Genomic DNA, 18814 nt, shown 5'->3' with positions numbered 1-18814 from the left:
AAATGATAAATTAAATAAAAAAAAAAAAAAAATATCTACCATGAAGTGGATTTGAACCCTTAGGTGCGTTACAATCGATGAAGAGGCATGTAATATTAGCCATCTTAGCTATCCCAAGGACGAGAGATATCTCTTTTGAAGTCACATATGTTCATGGATATCCTCCGGAGCTTGTCCTACAGTTTCCAACAGTTAGGATGTGTAAAATTAATAAATTAATGGTTAAAGCTGTACTGAAGACCTTAAAAAATAGTTGAAGCTACATATTTTTTCAAAACATAAATGGATTTAGGAACGTTAAGAGTACGGGAGAGTTAAAAAATAATGTATTGAAATCAATAGTCTGTGTATATAATTAATGAGCATTTAGTTCAACCATTTAATTGAATAAGATTTACCTACATAGCATGTACTCGGTTGCAGAGTCAAAAGACTCTCAAAAGAGAAAAATTCGTGTCGTCGCTCGTCGCTTAATTTGGCTGTGTGCTCGGATATATACAGCTATACAGCCGACATTTCCACTCCTCTCCTCGTAGGCGCACATTCGGTATACCCCTTCCACGCGTCTCCAAAATGTGCGCCTACATGGACATTTCCACGCGAATCCACTCTTCTCATACCCCTACCGTGCTTCTCAAATAAAAAAAAAAATGTGCGCCTGGTTCGGCCGCTTGGCCGCGGCGGGGCGCTCGAACCACTGGAAAAAAGTGGGCACACTCCGTAGCATGGCAGTCAGCAATCTCCCTACTAATAATCTCTGGTACTGCACCCTGCACCAGGTTTTCCGTAACCTTAAAAATTTTGTGACAGTAAAGAACTGATTAGGATCAGAAAAAAAAAACCTGAGGATGGTACTGGAAAGTAGTGTTGACGAGCTGATGACTTATTTTAAGACGCATAATAAAGTGCGTGAGCAGCAGAGCCACACAGCCAAGGTACACAGCGTTGGCTGGAATTGTGATGGCAAATTCCTCGCCTCTGGCTCTTTCGACAAGTGTGTCTGCATATTTTCACTCTCACCCGATCGCTTGGTAAGAATATTTACTGATTTTTTTGCTATTAAGTACGTGTTTTAACTGAAAAGCACTTGTCAACTTTTTCTGTCTTAATTGTGTAATAATTTTTAATTATTTATTTGGGTACGCAGCACCAGTATTTCGATGCCTTATAATTAGAATCAAAAATTTCTAATAACATATATTTAATTGTAGAAACTAGAAACTACATTCAGAGGCCATGGAGGCAGTGTGGACCAATTGTGCTGGCATGCATCAAATCCAGAGCTCTTGTCCACTGCTAGTGGAGACAAGACAGTACGAATATGGGACACGAGAACTCAAAAGTGCACAGCAAATATCAGTACTAAGGGAGAAAATATCAATATTTCCTGGTCACCAGATGGTAACACCATTGCAGTTGGTAACAAAGAAGACTTGGTTACATTTATTGATGCCCGTACAATGAAAATTAAAATTGAAGAGCAGTTTAACTTTGAAGTAAACGAAATATCTTGGAACAAAGACTCTGATACTTTTTATCTGACCAATGGACAAGGCTGTGTGCATATACTGAACTACCCTAGCCTTGAACTTTTACACGTGATTAAGGCTCATCCAGGCACCTGTATTTGTATTGAGTTTGATCCAACTGGGAAATACTTTGCAACTGGTTCAGCTGATGCACTTGTTTCGTTGTGGGATGCTGATGAGTTATGTTGTTTAAGGACATTTTCTAGATTAGATTGGCCTGTTAGAACAATATCATTCTCCCATGATGGAAAATTATTGGCAGCTGCTTCGGAAGACCTTATCATTGACATTGGGGAAGTTGAGACTGGTGAGAAAGTTACTGATATACCAGTTGAAGCTGCAACTTTTACCGTAGCTTGGCATCCAAAACAATATTTTCTTGCTTATGCATGTGATGATAAAGACAATTATGATAGAAAAAGAGATGCTGGAAGCTTAAAAGTCTTTGGATTTCCGAGTGAAAGTTAATTCATTAGTATTGTACTACATTTAATTAAACTAATCTTTTTGTAAAAAATAATCTGTTTTATTTCTAGAGATTAACGATCAACAAAATGTTTACATTTTAACAGTGCAGAAGCATTAGTTGGACTTCTTTTGAATCACATCAGTAGAGCATACTTATTTCAATGTATTTAAATGTTTAGGCCTTGTTTAAAAATATGAGCAAGTTATTTAGGTGATTATTGTAAAATCATGTTTGAAGTGTATCAATAAGATAACTAAAAATACTTTAAATGGACTTCTTGGTAAAAAAATTACATTTTATACTTTTACTTCATGTAAGTTTTACTGCACTGCGTATGCTAGCCATTTCTTTGGAAAAATTTAAGAAATTATTTTTTTTAAGATGTTAATAAGTACTTTTTATGAATACATAAAAATTTAAGTTTCAAAATTGGGATGGCAGTAAAAATTGAAAGTATTTATATTGTTAATATAAGTTTCTATTTAATTATACCCTATAATTCATTGTATGGTCGCGTGTATAGCTGTATAATTACAATTTTATACAGAATAGGTATACAAATTTATTTACATCAGAGAATTGAGAATATAATATACTGATAGGTGTATTTTTATTATTTTGAACTGCGTTACCATGGATACCTAACCTTGTTAAATATAGGTCGAAAGTTAACACATTTTTTCTACCCAATAGTTCGTGACTTCATTTAACTTTTTTTTTTTAATGGCTTTTATTCAACGTAAAGGAACAGCTTTGCAGTTTGAAATTGAATTTGCATCTGGTGATCATGTAAAAAATGACGTCGAAAAAAATATTGGGAACGTCACAAAAACATCTGTGGAAAGAAACGTTGCTAATAACGAGTATGGAGCGGAACTGGATTTGAATCTAGAATTTAGTTCGGATATTTCTGAAGATGAATCTGCATACGAAGAGTCACAGAGTTTTGAAATTCTTAAATTTAATGATAAGAAATCGGAATTAACAGCAGTATCTTTAAATAAATTTCCCTCAAAGGGCATTCCAACATTCCAACTTCCAACTTCCACATTTATTGCTAGACATGATATTAATTTAGGCAAAAAAGAGGTTCCACCTTCTAAAGTACGTAAAAGTACATCCGTTAATCTAGAAGACAGATTAAGATGCCTGAGTCTTAATGAAGTAGATCCCGTAAATAAAGAACCACCAGGATTGAGAGGAAAAAATATGAGTTTTACCAATGATCAAATGATGCAAATTGAGCGTGATAATGTAATATTATTAAGAAAAATTATGGTCCAACAGAAGCCATTGAGAATAAGGCAAAAATCTGGACGATCAAAAATGAGTAACTCTGCGATCAATAGACAAAGATTTCAAAGAAAAATAGAAGGAGATAACTTGGTAAGTTTTTTACGTCCTACATAACGTGTGACCTAGTATTTTCAATAACGTTTCAAGTATAAATTTCAATTTTCAGTTTTTACTTCGAAGATTGCAACAGGCAAAACCTTGTATCGCTAATACACATAAGATATCAGGCTGTAGAAGAACAATTTTTGAAAACTTTTGATTACCGCAAATACAAGGTCGTTTTTTATACTTTTGTTGATAAATTGCATACATATCTATTTCTTTATTCAACAATCCACGTTAACATTTGTTAATTAAACTCTAATGGATTTAATTTTTTTTCAGTGATTTGCACTCTAAAAAAGTTTGTTTTATAAAGTAAAGTTAAATCATATCATTTATTCATGAAATTCACTGTACTTACAAAATATTACTCCCAAATAATTATTTTAATTTTTGAAGGGAATTACGTTTATAAAAGAGTAATACCAACACATGAATTATTAAAACCGTTTTTATATGCTTCAAATAAATGTGAAAAGTAAAATTCAGGTTTAAAACCTTCAATCATTGTACCAATTTTTGCTATCCAAAATTTTTTACTTAAAAATGCAAAGTGGAATTTATATCCATTTTTTGTTTTTTTGTTTTTGTAATCACTAAAAGAAAAGATTTCATACCACAATGATTTGGTGTATTATTCTATAAGATTGTTTTTGAGAACCTTTACAAAAAAAATTGTCGATACAGTAGAAACTCTTTCACAATATATCAATGAATATCACTGATATGATCGTCATTTTTCTTTGTGGTCCAAATATCTGTTGAAGATGGTGTCCAAATGGTACTTAGAGATCGAAACGGATCAAAACCAGAACTTTCCTACAACAAATTTTAAATATATTATTGAATTTAAATAGTGTGCTTGCAGTAATGGAAAAAAATACATAAAAACCACTTCTTCAACTTACTTGAACACTTGTTTCATTTGTTTGCGACAAAGAGGATGTTTGAAGATTCGATAGCGGTGGTGGGGCACCCCAAGGTGCGGCAGCCCACACACCTCCTGTGTTTATTCCCCAAACGCCACTTCTCTCTTCTCCGACAGCTCCTCGATTGTACAAAGGTTCCCAGTTTGTTTCTATTGCAACCCAATTATCTGCAATAAATGAATATATTACTATTATGTCAAAAAAACCGATCAAAAATTTAAAACACAAAATTTAAACCTTTAAACGTGTCGGATGAATCTGAAACTTTTTCAATGGGTTTGCGCGAATCAACAGGAAAAATTGAATTGTCAGTGATTGAACTGAGAATAGAACTGTTGCTCTGCCAAAATTTATTATGCGAATTTTTATCTTTGTTTTCCAATTCTATCAGTGGCTCTTCAGTATGAGGAAGATCATCATACGGTATTAAATCAGGTTCGCACTAAAATACAGAGAAATTTTGACATGGATTATCCCAGTAAAATGTAAAAAAAAAAAAAAAACTCACTGTTGAATCGCTAAACGAATGAACGAAGTAACTATTCAATCGACCATGAAACTTTGTTCCTGAGACCACCAAGTCACTGCACAGCTCGTCCTTATTAGAATTACTATTTGCATCAATTTTGAACTCATTGTAGCTGAGCTCCTGGGCCGGCTGGCGTTTGGAGCAATCTGCACCATCCAAAAAATTCAAGATTCCAGGTACAGAATTTGTACAACTTTTGCTGGTCAGTTTGCACTGTGATTTGTTATTGTTGCTGTGATTGGCAAAGGGCGAGCTGTTCTCCTGGTTACGAGCGACCACGTCACTGAATTTGGCGCGGTTCTCGCCCCAGCATACCGCGGGTGGTGGCGGCAGTTGCGGCGTTGACGACGTTTGCAGCAACATTGACGGTAAAACTATCATGGGAGTGATTAACGCATGTTTCGTAGTCTCTTCTCGCGGAGCTGTCGAGTTACTGGGGGCCATAATTGACGGTGCCGGTATCGTTGATGCTGCCGCTACTGACGTTGCTGTTGCTGTAGCTGTAAGGATGAAATGTAGCATTGAAAAGAGCACATTTTCTTGGAATATGCAATGCTTCTTGAGATATTAAGCAGTAATATTAAAAAATTCAAGTCAACTTCTCTTACATGCAAATTACAATACTTTGGTCACAAAAATAAGTACACACATATATGTTCAGCAATTTAAGTCACTGAGTCGCAAAACATTGCAACACTCATTTTTACAGTAAAAAAGAAAAGTTTTGAGGATGGATTCTTGCAGAGTAATGGCACGTTTGGTAGTAAAATTTATATCAAGACGTTGCAAAAAAAAAAAATAATAAATAAAAAAAAAAAAAAACTTAGAGACACGTACATTTTGACTGGCTCTTCTCGGCATTTCGTCGTTTTTGAGCAGCCTTTTCTTTCTTTGGTGGAGTTAGCTTTTGGCGCGGCAGCTTAGAAGCACACGCCTCGAGCCCGAATCGCAAGGATAGCTGTGCTTTGCTATTCGAGCGCGCCGTATTGGTCTTCCATCTGTTTGGGTTATCTTGTTTGTTGTCTTTGTCGTAATCGTCGTCGTCGCAGTCACCTTCGTAATTGTCCTTATAATCTAGTGATGATGGCACGACAGAATTAACTTGTGTCTTTGATTTCTTCGTTGCGGACTTGCACTGTGCTTTATCACTCTTCTCGGCATTGTTGTCGCAGTCCTGCTGACAGAACAAACACGTTTGTAACACGTATTAGCCAACGGCTTGGGAGACCCCCAAATACAAGTTTTATGAGCAGTATTTCGAGTGCATGCATCAGTTGTGAACCTGTTGAGTATTATTATGCTCGCTGAACTTTCTTTTATGAAAGTAACAAACGTTCAGGCTAGAATTAAAACACCGGCGCTACTTTCTTCATTCACGCTAAATCAGTTTATCGAAAATACTTCAATTCCACCAGAGTTCATTGTTGCTATTAGCATGATTCACTTCATCAGGTAAGAAGTGTGGAAGAACGAGCGTACTTACTTATTGAATGATTAATTGGGAAAAATCAGTCCAATGAGATCTTGTTATAAATTTTTCATCATACTGCGCCGAAAGTAGGAAAATCCCTCCTCTCAGCGCAGGATTGATGAAAAATCGTATACAACCCACGGGAGGAAACAAAGAATCCCGTAGATCGCATGCTTATCCTTCAATTGCCCGTCAATTGCCTGCAATCTGAGACATTCTTTATTTTTCCTCTCTAGGTAAGTAATATACTATTGGTTTCTTAAATTGCTCAAACTTTTTTAATTTTTAAAACTAAAAACGAAGTAAATGATGGACATTAATGAAATTTAGTCAACATCGGAATAAATATTTATACCCTATGATGACCTCATTATGAGGATGAGGGTTATTCTACCGCCAGATGACGATATCTTTCACATTTTCCACACAGAACATTATCTATATACATATGTTTTTTTTTTTTTTATATCATAGTGCTTTACGTCCGGCTCCTATAAAGGGCACTACTGAGGGTACTTAGCACTTGGGAGAAGGAAGGGAAGAGGGATGGGAGGCCTCCCATTACTGGGAGGGGGGTAGGGGGAATTAGGCAATTTTCACTGCGAGAAGGTCTCGCCTAAACCCTCCACGAGGAGCATTGCGTGGTGAAAAAGCACATGTGAAAAATCACAGAGGTACTTGCCCGAAAAAGTCGCACTATGGCCGGGAATCGAACCACGGTCTCCCGCGTCCCAATCCACGACCTAGCCGACTGAGCCACCGCGCGCTCTTATCTACATATATGTTGAAGTGGTCGCGGACGTCGCGGTGGGCCACGGTTTATATACATAGAGTTGCAGTTCCGGGGATCCCCGCGGAGATTAAGCGGCATTTGGGGCGGTTAGTACTTGAATTTGGGTGATCGTCCAAGTCTCGCTGTTTCGCCTGTGCTATTGATTTTTCGAGGGTCGATTAACTGTTTCTCTTACGCTGCGTCAACGTGGTCATAGGTGTGATTGAGTTGGCCCTGGTGTTTATACGTATTTATATGCGTATAAACACCTGGTCATAACTCAGGTTTCCACCGATGGTTAATTAACACTACTTTTGTGTAAAAAAAGCCATATCTGAGACTAAGGGTTATGATGAATAATAAAAAATATCTATATATTGAATGCATATATAGTTTTAGTTCGGTGTAAAATTCTTACACGAGCACACTACCACCATCTGAAGGTAGTAGACTAACTTTCTTTGAGGCTCATTCCGAAAAGCTTACACGTGTCTCAAATTTTAGTATTCTCTTGGTCCTTCTGGAATAGCAAATCAAATTTTTACATTGACAGAACAATAATACTGCAATTTTTCAGTGAACACATTACTAGGTTTGTTCATTTATCCACCTTGGAGCGCTCCGAGCGATCTATAAATGAACACGAGTTCTTTGTCGGAGCACTCGGAGGCCTTCGAGATATCCTTATACGATATAGGTATATTCACCGCTTATAACTGATGTTTGTAAACACTGAACAGTTATAGTGAGTATACCTATCTAGTATAAAGATATCTCGGAGGCCTCCGAGTGCTCCGACAAAGAACTCGTGTTCATTTATAGATCGTTTGGAGCGCTCCAAAGTGGATAAATGAACAAACGTACTATTTACAATGTATTGTTCATCAACAATGTAAAAGAGCTAATCATCAACAATGTAAAATAGCTAATCAACTATCAGTGAGTTTTTTAAAATTGAGATGTTTCATTATCTACATTACGTTATACCTGAGCCAATCTTACATTAAGATGAATAATTCATTCATCCTTCCATTTTTTAAATTGTTTAAAGAACAAATATTTACTTTTAGAAATGTTCATCAACCGTTTTTAATGGTACTCGCTTTTTTTTGTACATAACATTTTTTACTGTAAGACACGATATATATGTATATATACAATGCAATCAACGGGTCTGAATAGTTTTTACTTTTGAAAATAAACACTAAAATCAAAAACAGTGAGAAGAAAACTGACAAAATCTTCTCAAGTTCGATCAATAAAGGGTAAATCTTTAATAAAACGATAAAGACCTTGTATACATTATTGTCCTCTTGAATGGAGCTCTCAGTTGTGGTGGACGAGGTCTCCTCCTCAGAGTATTGATTAACTTTCTGACAAGCATTAGCCTCGTATTTTTTAAAAGCATTATTATTCGCGTTATTGCTACCATTAGAGGCAGGCTGTTTGCGGTGCTTGAAACTACTTGAGACAATGTTGCTGCCGGTCTCAAGCTGCTGTATCTCGTGATCGATGTGCTTGGTAGTTTCTTCCTTGCAAGTTTTGCCCTGCTTTCTGTTGATGATGGGACTGGACTTGTTGGAAATCTTTTTCTCAGATGGTGCGATTTGCAGCTCGACAACAGCCACGTCTGCGACACCATCCACTAGTGATATCTTCAATGAACTTTGTCGTTGCTGCTGCTTACTGTCACCGCGTTTCTTCGAGTTACCAGTAGCACTGCTAACCGATGCCGGTTGCTCGAAACTGAGCGACGCTGAGTCGACACAGCGCTTCATTCCATCCCGAGCATCGCTATCCAGTCGGAATCTACGTTCTTCCTCGGCTGACCAGTCGGTCAGCAGCTGGTGTTGTTTGTAGCTGGCCCTGTCCTTACCCCGCTTGCTGTTTACGAAGCTCCAGACTAGCAACGAAGCGGCTGACGACGTCGACGTATCATCTTTCTTCCCACTGATCTTGCTACTTGCTCTGCTGTTGCTACTATCATCCGTGGCGGGTACCAGCTTCTCTTTGACATGCTGGTGATATTGCTGATGATGGCTGTTGGCGTTGATGCCGTGCTGCTGTTGCATGGGCGAGGAATGCGAAAGCAACCGTAAGTCTAGTGGTGGCTGCGTAGGATTGCCCCGCGACATAGTCAACAGCAAGACATTCAGTATGCGATCGGCCTCGAGGATGGCAGTAACTAAATAATTCATATGTATAATACACGGTACTTTGATGTTACTTTGTCATTTTCATCTGTCTAATAAAACTTTTTACCTTTTTACCTTTATGATTTGGTAATATATTTTAAATGTTACAAAAGTATAACTTTAATAGAGTTATTTTCTTTGCGTTGGTTTTTGCATACCATGGGTAAGCATACAAACAAATAAAGAAAAGAAAAAAAAGCCTACAAAACCAATTCTATATGTGTGTTTATGTATATGTGTATATATATATATAGTCTCACCCAAAATTCCAATAAAGAGAAGCCCTGCAAGAACAATAGCAATGCATTGGATCACTTGCTCCCAACTAGGCCGAGCCAAAATCCTTGAACAAGCCTCTAATTTGTTGGCAGGTAAAGTGGTCAGTAGGCTCAGCCTGACCATACCATCGACTTGATGGCCGAGCTCGACGCCGTCCTCGTCGTCTTTCTCCTCCTCCTTTCCTTCTTCCTTCTCGTCTTTTATACCGTATTTCCGCGGCTCCCATCCCATGCTCGTTTCTATCAGTAGGTCGCGCTCAACGCGGAAAAGCGTGAAATCGGGCGTGAAGGCAATATCGATTTGGCGACTGTCGTTCGGCTGGAGCCTAAAAGGCTCGCAGTTAAGTACCTTGAATCCATAGCCTTGGCAAGTCAATCCATTGATATAGAACCTGTGCACGTCGATCGGTAGTTCACCAACATTACGGGCCATGAACGAGCGTCTCAACGTTAAATTCAACTCTCGTCCAAACACTTCACTTTTGATTTCGTCACCTTTAGACAAGGTTCTGTCTTTTGTTATGAAATCTTCTTGCTTTGCTGAAACATTTTCATAGGAACACAATGAACGGAATGTTGTCAAAAAAAAAGCATCAGATAACACTAAAATAACTGTATAGAAGATGTTTTTATAAAAATCCCGTCAGATTTAATAATTCTTATTCAAGCTAAGTTCATACCCCTATCGTGTATAAAAACTAATGATATAATTATATTTTTAAGAAAAACGATGATGCTATATAAAGCACATAGAAAGCGTACGATTGTTTATAATATGACTACGTGATTTATTGTATCTGCAATTGTACTGCGGAAAAAATTGTATTGTTATACTTAAAGTGTTCTACAAATGATAATTATGTATGTATTATATGTATATATTTCACGAAAACTGCGATATTTTTACGCTCTAATTGAGATTTTTTAAATTGAATGATAAGAATTTTTTTATTATGTTTTCCAGGTTATATCAAGTCTTAACTAGTTGGAAACGTTTGGGCCCGACTCTACGATCATTTATTATTAACCTTTGTTAATTTAAATGCATTTATTTTTTATTTAGAGCTTTACCGTAATGACAGACTTGTCATTTGTGATGCGCAATTTAAAAGTGTCAAAAGTAGGCTTCATAAATAAAACCTCCCGTACTTGAAAATGAAATTTTTTTTTGGTTCTCAACTATCATATAAGGTGCACAACACCTCAAACTTTTAGATAATACATCTTTAAAAAATTAAAAAATTAATATTTAGGCGCCAGAAGCCGAAAAAAATGAAATTTTTAAATGCTTTACGTTACGGTATTGACATTTTAGCCTGTTTTTCCAACCTTACGGTCACGCAAAAACATTTTTCGATATGATCTCAAAAATGCATTTAGAGAAAATTGGTTTTCACCGTTTAAAAAAAGTTCCGACTCGAAATAATTCGATCCGTCGTTTTTAAACATGGGCGTCATGGAATATAGCATTTTTTGTGAAATGACCCATATAAGTATATATACAAATAGCACATGCTGATGACTTACTTTCACAACCCTGAAGATGCCTCTCAGTAAATTCAAACAATAAGGGTTTTGAAGATCCAGGTTTGCGATTACCGAATTTGAACTGTGCGTGAGCTCCACGTCCTACAATGCCTAACACTTCTAAAATAGTCATATTGTTTCTAAAAAAATATAAAAATATTTAAATTAATGTATACTTCAAGGTACACGACGTTTAGGTAGCAGTATCTTTCTTTTAACGTCACCTTATATATAAAAGTGCGGAAGATGATGCAGCGAGTTTAGGCGCATAGGAAAGACCTATAGTTTTCGTTTGATTGGGTTTAAGAACCAAAGGAATAGAGTTCTGTGCAGATGCAATACTCCATTCACGTTCAAACAAATGTTTATTATTCCCATAATCTTCTAATTTGAACTCTCCTTGTATTGTATTTGCGCATTTAGTGTATGAAGGTTTAAATCTACAAAAATACGTAATTTTTATGGAACACTCAAAACCTTAAAGGGAAGTAATTCACAACCAGTCATCTTACTCATTTGGTAAAGACTGAAATAATCTTGATCCTTGAGGATAGTTCCAATCCATTACCAAATGGATCAATAATGGATTCAATGATGGATTATGCAACGTTATATTTTTGTACGATGTGTTACCAACTTGAGTCAGTGGAAAGGACAAGCTTTTATATTTTGTACCTTGACTGCTTACCAGGACACTGGGCCAGTGTGGTTTTATACTCACGGTAAATTTGTACCCCCGAACTTCACTGGTATCTAATTGCATTGTTATATTGTCCCACGAGTCGCCAATTGTATTTAAATAGCGAGTATACAGAGTATTCAATAAATTTAAATCAGAATCACGCGTATGCAGAGGTAAACTCAAAGTGTTTAACCATTGATTTCCATCTAGAAGGTAAAGAAAAAAATTTAATTGACATTTAGTTTTTAAATTTTTATATTTTGAAGTACACATGTAATTTACCACTATTATTTAGAGATAAACCAAGATAACAATTCGGCTTGCAAGTGACCAATGGATCTATCACGATAAAGCCAACATGATTATCCCCTTTGGAAATAACAGGATAGGAAGTCTCTTCTAAAGGAGTGTACTTTACTCTTTCGTCTTCATGCACTGGCTTTATAAAAGTTACTTCCATTGGTCTGATGAACGTTGAATGAACCTTAATTTGTTGCACGCACGAGGAACCCTAAAAAAATGTAATGCAGTAGGTAGTCCAATAGAAATAACAAACAGAAACAAAAACAAAACAATGGAGACTGAATCTGAGCCAAAGTATTCTAACACACACATACACACACACACACACACACCATATTAAATAACTGATTTTTAATAAATACTTACAACTATTGATATGTATGTAATTATTTAAGTTATACAAACGTAACGAGGATAAAAAAACGTAATTTTAAATTACAACTTATTACTTACGGGAAAACAATTTGTGAATTTAAGTCTTTTCATAGTTATTTTTCCATGAGCCACTCGCATGTAAACTGGAACCGTTAACCTTTCGTAAGATGTCTTTACAAAAACGTCACCAACAATAGTATCCTCCTCTATGTGTGGTGTTTTAACTTTAATCTTAAAGATTGCTAAGTAACTTGGTTTTAAGTTTTGCTATAAATATAATTTGAGGAGTAACTTGGGAATCCTGATACGCAAATAAAAGAATGAAAATTGTTTTAGAAAATGTCAAGAACTTACATTTCCCGTAGTGCTACAGGCAGTTATATTTCTTATTCCTCTATTAAATAAATCGGTGGGACCGCTCTGACAACCCACTAGCTCTAAGACGGCCCCGGGCATATTCACACCCCAGCCGTGCAGTTCTATGTTTACAGGATTTTGATTCTCTAGAGCGAAGATACCCTCATTCTCGGTACCACTACTCACGGTGCCGAAATTGATTGAGCCTTTATCGCGTTCTCGTTCATCTGGGATTATTTTTCGCAACTTTCCATTGTAACTGAGCAACGGAACTTTCGTTGTTGACACATTCGAGTATATCAATATCGACGACTCAAACTGTAAATTGTCATTTTTTTTATCATGCATCAGAGATAGCGTGAATATGTCATCCCGTTGACCAGGTTTCAATATCTTTGGGACAAAGTTACTTATCTATAAAAAACAGATACCAGAAATTAAAATTCTAATTGACTCAATGTGAAATTGAGCAATTAATTACCATTGGTTAAAATGAGACATACTCTAAAAAGGAGTGCAGCCTTTGAGGGTAGCGAAATGTTTGTAATGGCAAGGGGCTGTTTGAATTTGTTAATAACGCTGAAATTTCGAGGCTGGCTGGAGTGTGGTGAGCAATAATGAGCTGCAGAAGCATTTACTTCGAGGCCACCTTGCAATACTTCAGCCATCCATGGTATTGCCAGTTTTTGACTAGAGCCACCAGGTCCAATGCCCTTGATCATTATTTTCCCTTTAAAGTGTTTCAAATCTAGTCCAGCTTTCCCTTGAAAATTTTTTTTAAAATTCAACTACATTCCATTCCTTACGTTGCTTAACAGATACTAGCATACTTACAATCATAAATTAACGTTCCAATTGCTACAGGGATTTCCGTATCCCCTGGTATGATAGTGGGTTCAAAATTGACCTTAAGTGCTTTAGACGTTGGTACACTAATGATATTCTATGAAATATAATACTAAATACAATAAAATTCACGCAAAAAATAAAATACAATGTTATCAATCTTTATATTTATATCTTTATACAATCTTACTTGAACTTTGACAGGTTTTTTTGCAGAATTCTTCAAAGCTATCTGGTATCGAATGGGAGACTGATAAGAGCCTCCCATACCAAAGTTCACAACTCCTGAACTTCCACCCCAATGAAGACCAGCTCCACTGCTCACTTCTATTTCTACAGTTACAATCAAAATTTCTGCACTGTTATTAACTCTGAACCTAAAAATAGTCACCACACACCTTAGATATCTATAGTATAACCACGATCCTCAGATTGATTTTTGACAATATTTACCTTATGTATGCAGTATGATTTTTTTCAGCATGTGCAGTAAAATGTAATCTTATTACAGGTTTTGTTTGGAAAGGAGGAATCTCCCATAATTCGCGAGGTCCTTCTACTTCTCCAGAAGGCAATTCTAGTTGAAATTCTTTTCCACTACTGTAAACTTCTACAATCTGTGTGAATAAAAATGCTGTGAGAATATTATAAAGTAGCTAAAAAAAAATCATCAATGAAAAATTATTACCTGCATCAATTCAGAATGAGGATTATGCATATATACTAAAGGCGCAAAGGATGCATTTATGGGTAATTTCACACCTATGACTGGCCGCAATCTATATGGACTACTGATGCTTACTCCCTTAACCTGGAATAATAAAATATCATCGCAACATTATTTTTTTGTTAATTATTTATATTATTTAACATGAATAAGCTAAAATACTTGGTATTTTAAAATGCCTTCTGTCGTATGAATAAAGAGAAAACTGTCAATTTCACCCTCTGCACGGCCTAAAAAAACAACATTAAATGTTGTATTTCCTAAAGGAGGGATCACCTGTTGAATCAAAAAACAGTACGATATTACATAATGAATATTGTATTAAACGATTTAAAGGTTTTTGTGCATATTTTCTAATTATTGGTACTCAAAATAAAAACTCACTTTATCTTGAAAAAAGGATGAATGAAAGTGTTGAGTGTTTCCCGAAATGGAAGAGAGGTAAATCGTTCGATTATTATCTCTGTTAAACAGCGTTACAGTTTCTTGATGGGGTACACCAAGTTGTCTAAAGAAATTGTGTTTCTTAGAACATCTCAAATAACTTTACAAGTATAATAAACGTTGTGCTGGTTTTTAATAATTACCTTTCTTTAAAATCCAAAATATTTGGTTCAAATTTAATATATGCAGGGGAGTTTTTAACATTTTCTTCTGACGTCAAATCCCTAAAAATAGATCAGATAGACAGTGCACTAATGTACAGTTGTTGACTAAATAATTTTAAATGCACTTATTGCGCGCGCGCGCATGGGTCAATGAAACAGTATGTATAAATTATATGTATGAGAACAATACAATAGCTTTAATGCAAGTAACTTAGTATACTACTTTTTCTATGTTCGTTAACCATTTGTAATACAATTTGTATGCTTACCCAGTTCCATGCATAGAATTAGCAAAGTCCTAAAAATAAAATGTAGTTTTGAGTAAATGTTTTTTTTTTTTTTCCTTAAAAATTATTCAAAATCATTTAATTATCTATACCAGGTTCTTCCAAAATTTTTAGCCCAAGATTTTTACACGAACTTTTTAGATGCATGATTAAAGTTAATTACAATTATTGCAATAAAATTAGAGTATTGGAAGAACCATTACCTGATGCATTGAAATGGGCAGACTATCGAGAAAGTGCTGCATGTCGCTGTCATCCTGGACAAACGCTAGAATAGAATATCACCACTCAGTAACATCATCAAACAAAGTTCCATCATCATTTTAACATTAAGCCTCTTATTACCGCGAGTTTTCTTACTACTATAAGTATACAATTTCTAATACTAACCCTCTGGATCCCAAGTGCTTAGTGCAACAGGCAATCCATTGCCTATTTGTCACACATTAATTATGCACAACAAAAACAACAACATAAAAATACAAGGTAGAAAAGAGAAAGAGAGACGAGACAGAGGCTGATATTGTATTATAAAAGCTCAAAAATTTAATAAGAGAACTATAAACTGATGCAAACTTCGAAAAAAAACTTATACAAAGGTGGTAGCATGCACATTTAAGCAGGTAAAAAAGAAAAAAAAAATTATTCAAGCTGACTAAATTTCTCCATATCCAAAATATAAAGTGCAAACTTATACACACACACACACCCATATATATATAGCTAAGTAAGCCCTGAAGAAATTAAGAAGGTTCTAAATTCCTTGGGGAATTAAACACGTTGATAGAAGATGCTGTGTACAGAGGTGCACATACATGTATAGTAATGTAAACAATGGACTTAGAGCTGAGTCCTTAGAGAATGATGAGCTAATATGAAGTTAGAACTGAACTCACCCTTATTGTGGCCGTGGAAGGAAGGCTGGATCTGGGTGACTGTGGCCAAGAGGACCAGGAGAAAGAGACTGCGGCATACTCGAGCCTCAATCATAATGGTTTGCTGTAGCTGCATTTGACGATAATAATGGTGATGGCAGACAGGACAACTGTGATGATTTCGTTGTTGAGCAGGTGCTGTTTAATTTTGAGGAGTTGAGTAGCGGGAGCTCTGCTTTGCTGCTGTATACACCACTGCAATTGTATCATTGAATTCAAGTACTGATCTGATTCTGGGACTAATTTTACGATAAAATGTACCTAAACCTAAGGCCAGTTTGGCCTGGGCTGATGGATCGATGATTGCGCGCGCGCCTCTAACTATTTCACGACTTTGGTCGCTGCTACCCATGAACCCTGAGCTCTGAGGTGCTTGTTCTCTTTAAGGTTTTTTCTGTCTATAGCATCTAAAGCTCCATCACCTGCAGTCCACAAACCCGTTATCGTAATTTCATTAAATTATCAACATTTACCATCGCCACAGGCCCTACTATTACCGCGTTGAAGTTCAGTGTTCGCACGATTCTTAAGGATAAGCATTTTGCGTTGCTCTCGCAGTTCGATACTACATTGAAATGTATATCTATATTGTGGCCTCAAAGCACTTCTCTGAGAGCTTAGGCTATGATTGCGTTTTTTTTTGTTTTTTTTTTTAGATATAATGCGGATGAAGATAAATTATAACCACATCAGCTGTCCGCTAAGTTCCGCAAATTCTAAATCTTAATCGCTCTTTTCTGTTCTTCTCTCTTGCTCTTATTTGCTGGCATAGACATATAATAGACCAAGAGCTGAGGCCGCGGGGTGGTCAAAATTTTAACCAGCCGCCACTCTCACCAGAATTAAGGAACCTTAATACCTTATGATTTGTGAAGATCCGGAGTCGTACTATATAACTTTTTTTAGCTTCACGGGCCTATGTTATGACATAGGCCGATGTACAGAAAAATAGTTATATGGTACGGCCCCTGAAATATTTATTCCAGTCATATTTCATAGTGGTGAAGAGTTATGTGATAATTATAGTGGTGCCATATAGTTTTTTTACTAACTAGCCGCAATTTACACCAATAGATAGAAAATTAAAAGTTAATACTGACAGTGTTATTTGCGGCAGTATTAAAATGCATCTTGTACCCAAAAATCGACCTTAAAAAACGTAGACTCCCTACCCGATCTTATCTATAATACTCATGTTTGACAAAATTGACAATAGATGATAAATTGTAGATAACATCCCGAATAGAAATGTGCCGTAGCTTGCCTGACTGCCTGTGCAAGTCCTGCACAGGCAACATAGGCATTTTATGCATATGTGAGTTCAGGCTGTGCACAGTTCCTGAACAGGTCCGGTGCTCTTGCCTGAACTGACATCAGAGGATATAGAATACATCTTTTAAAAAGATAAATTCTATATTCTCTGCTGACATCAACTGTCTGCTACTACAGTATAGTCTTAACCTTTTTTTCAATTAATGTAAAATGGAGCAAAACCATTGTTCTCGACGAAAGACGCGAAATAAATATAGAATGTAAATTATTCGCAAAAGAAAAATTTCGGAATAAAGAAAACCATACTGATTTAATGGAAATAATGAAAAAGAAGCTAAACTTACAGATAATATTAGTGAAAACTCAGCTGTACAGTTTGATAAGCAAGAAATTTAGAGCGATATTCAGCAAGAAATTTTTGAAGAATTAAACACAACTAATGACAGTGTGTAAGAAAAAAAAAACAAAAAAAAAACAAGTGTCAATATTGATGAAGTTCGTGATTTGTATGTACAACTTCGGAAATGGAAAAGAGAGTGTTTTATTGCAAATGGCCACATGGATGAACTTTTAAAAATATTGCAATATCACATTCCCAGCTTACCTGTATCCCATAAGACTTTACTGAAATCAACTTCTCTGTTTAAAAACATTTTTTTATGTAACATAACCTTACTATTTAATTCTGTAAAAGTTAGTTTAGGACTAGATTATATTTGTCCAAGTTGCCTGAGCTAAGGCTGCCTGTGCAGGAGCCTGAGCATGTCCTGTGCACATCGTTGGATAAAATTCCATTAATGCCTGAGCAGGTCCTACGCAGGCAGCTCAGGCACCTGTTCAGTGCCTGAACTCAATTTCATTATGAATAGGAATACAGGAGCTATTCACAATTCACATAGACATTTTTTGCTTATTAAGCTCGACCGAAGAGACCTATACTGTGTTCTCTGTCAGTCAACATAGTTGCGACCAAGCGACCATATTGGCATTATGCCTCTACCACGTGACCTCAGTATATATATGACTAATGTAGAGGGAAAATAACACAGGTCTTATGGGAGGAATCTTGTTTTTATTTTTTTTCGCACTTAAAAAGATATTGAGCTTAAAAAGGTTGTTAATTCCATGTTACTGACATAATAAGAGTTACGTAGTCATTTTTTTCCTTTGATGAATTCGTTCATGAAGGTTGAAACAGCGTTTTGAACGTATACGGAGTGCCGTTTAACCCTACTTTGAGCTGTTTGTTTATCTCTGAGCATCAGCAGCAGTAGCGCAGCAGCAGCAACAGCTGAAACAAACAGCTCAAAGTAGGGTTAAACGGC

General features: G+C 36.1%; 3 protein-coding genes across 6 annotated transcripts; 2 read left to right on the top strand and 1 right to left on the bottom strand.

Annotated features, from left to right (window-relative positions):
- The first annotated feature begins 746 nt into the window (after positions 1–746).
- Positions 747–2245, top strand: tex (THO complex 3 homolog tex). The gene is made up of 2 exons (XM_014358614.2): positions 747–1031; positions 1212–2245. Exons 1-2 carry the CDS (start codon positions 849–851, stop codon positions 1995–1997), a joined length of 969 nt encoding a protein of 322 aa, XP_014214100.2. The 5' UTR covers positions 747–848; the 3' UTR covers positions 1998–2245.
- Positions 2246–2591: 346 nt separating this feature from the next.
- Tmem131 (Transmembrane protein 131) lies at positions 2592–18150 on the bottom strand. Of its 4 annotated transcripts, none has more exons than XM_089597101.1 (25): positions 18094–18150; positions 16179–16412; positions 15486–15550; positions 15265–15293; positions 14975–15055; positions 14772–14895; positions 14550–14663; positions 14349–14471; positions 14114–14277; positions 13851–14037; positions 13649–13757; positions 13318–13577; positions 12812–13228; positions 12536–12724; positions 12062–12290; positions 11610–11985; positions 11322–11537; positions 11098–11237; positions 9553–10110; positions 8390–9282; positions 5692–6028; positions 4834–5354; positions 4563–4767; positions 4305–4492; positions 2592–4215 (listed from the first exon to the last, which is right to left on the bottom strand). In XM_089597101.1, exons 2-25 carry the CDS (start codon positions 16291–16293, stop codon positions 4105–4107), a joined length of 5751 nt encoding a protein of 1916 aa, XP_089453227.1. In that variant the 5' UTR covers positions 16294–16412; positions 18094–18150; the 3' UTR covers positions 2592–4104. The 4 variants fall into 4 exon arrangements, with proteins under 4 accessions (XP_089453227.1, XP_089453225.1, XP_089453226.1 ...); XM_089597099.1 differs by lacking the exon at positions 18094–18150 and adding an exon at positions 16479–16868; XM_089597100.1 differs by lacking the exon at positions 18094–18150 and adding an exon at positions 16715–16868 and having other exon boundaries at positions 16179–16639.
- Positions 2640–3626, top strand: LOC106643466 (uncharacterized). The gene is made up of 2 exons (XM_014358617.3): positions 2640–3384; positions 3461–3626. Exons 1-2 carry the CDS (start codon positions 2722–2724, stop codon positions 3551–3553), a joined length of 756 nt encoding a protein of 251 aa, XP_014214103.2. The 5' UTR covers positions 2640–2721; the 3' UTR covers positions 3554–3626.
- Positions 18151–18814: the final 664 nt, after the last annotated feature.

This window comes from Copidosoma floridanum, unplaced genomic scaffold, assembly GCF_036245765.1.
Source record: "Copidosoma floridanum isolate Cflo_tuat_1 unplaced genomic scaffold, Cflo_Japanese_pri ptg000030l, whole genome shotgun sequence".
NCBI classification, from domain to species: domain Eukaryota; kingdom Metazoa; phylum Arthropoda; class Insecta; order Hymenoptera; family Encyrtidae; genus Copidosoma; species Copidosoma floridanum.
The sequence above is the reverse complement of the archived record's forward strand: the minus strand, read 5'-3'. Positions and strand labels throughout refer to the sequence as shown.

Bases quoted from the DNA above. Each gene is read 5' to 3' on its own strand.
- LOC106643466 (XM_014358617.3), top strand. From the start codon at position 2,722: ATGGCTTTTATTCAACGTAAAGGAACAGCTTTGCAGTTTGAAATTGAA. The intron at 3,385-3,460 runs GTAAGTTTTTTA...TTCAATTTTCAG, and splicing joins AAATAGAAGGAGATAACTTG to TTTTTACTTCGAAGATTGCA.
- Tmem131 (XM_089597101.1), bottom strand. From the start codon at position 16,293: ATGCAGCTACAGCAAACCATTATGATTGAGGCTCGAGTATGCCGCAGT. The intron at 15,056-15,264 runs GTAAGCATACAA...ATCTATTTTTAG, and splicing joins AATTCTATGCATGGAACTGG to GGATTTGACGTCAGAAGAAA. The intron at 13,578-13,648 runs GTAAGTATGCTA...AAAATTTTCAAG, and splicing joins TGGAACGTTAATTTATGATT to GGAAAGCTGGACTAGATTTG.
- tex (XM_014358614.2), top strand. From the start codon at position 849: ATGGTACTGGAAAGTAGTGTTGACGAGCTGATGACTTATTTTAAGACG. The intron at 1,032-1,211 runs GTAAGAATATTT...ATTTAATTGTAG, and splicing joins CACTCTCACCCGATCGCTTG to AAACTAGAAACTACATTCAG.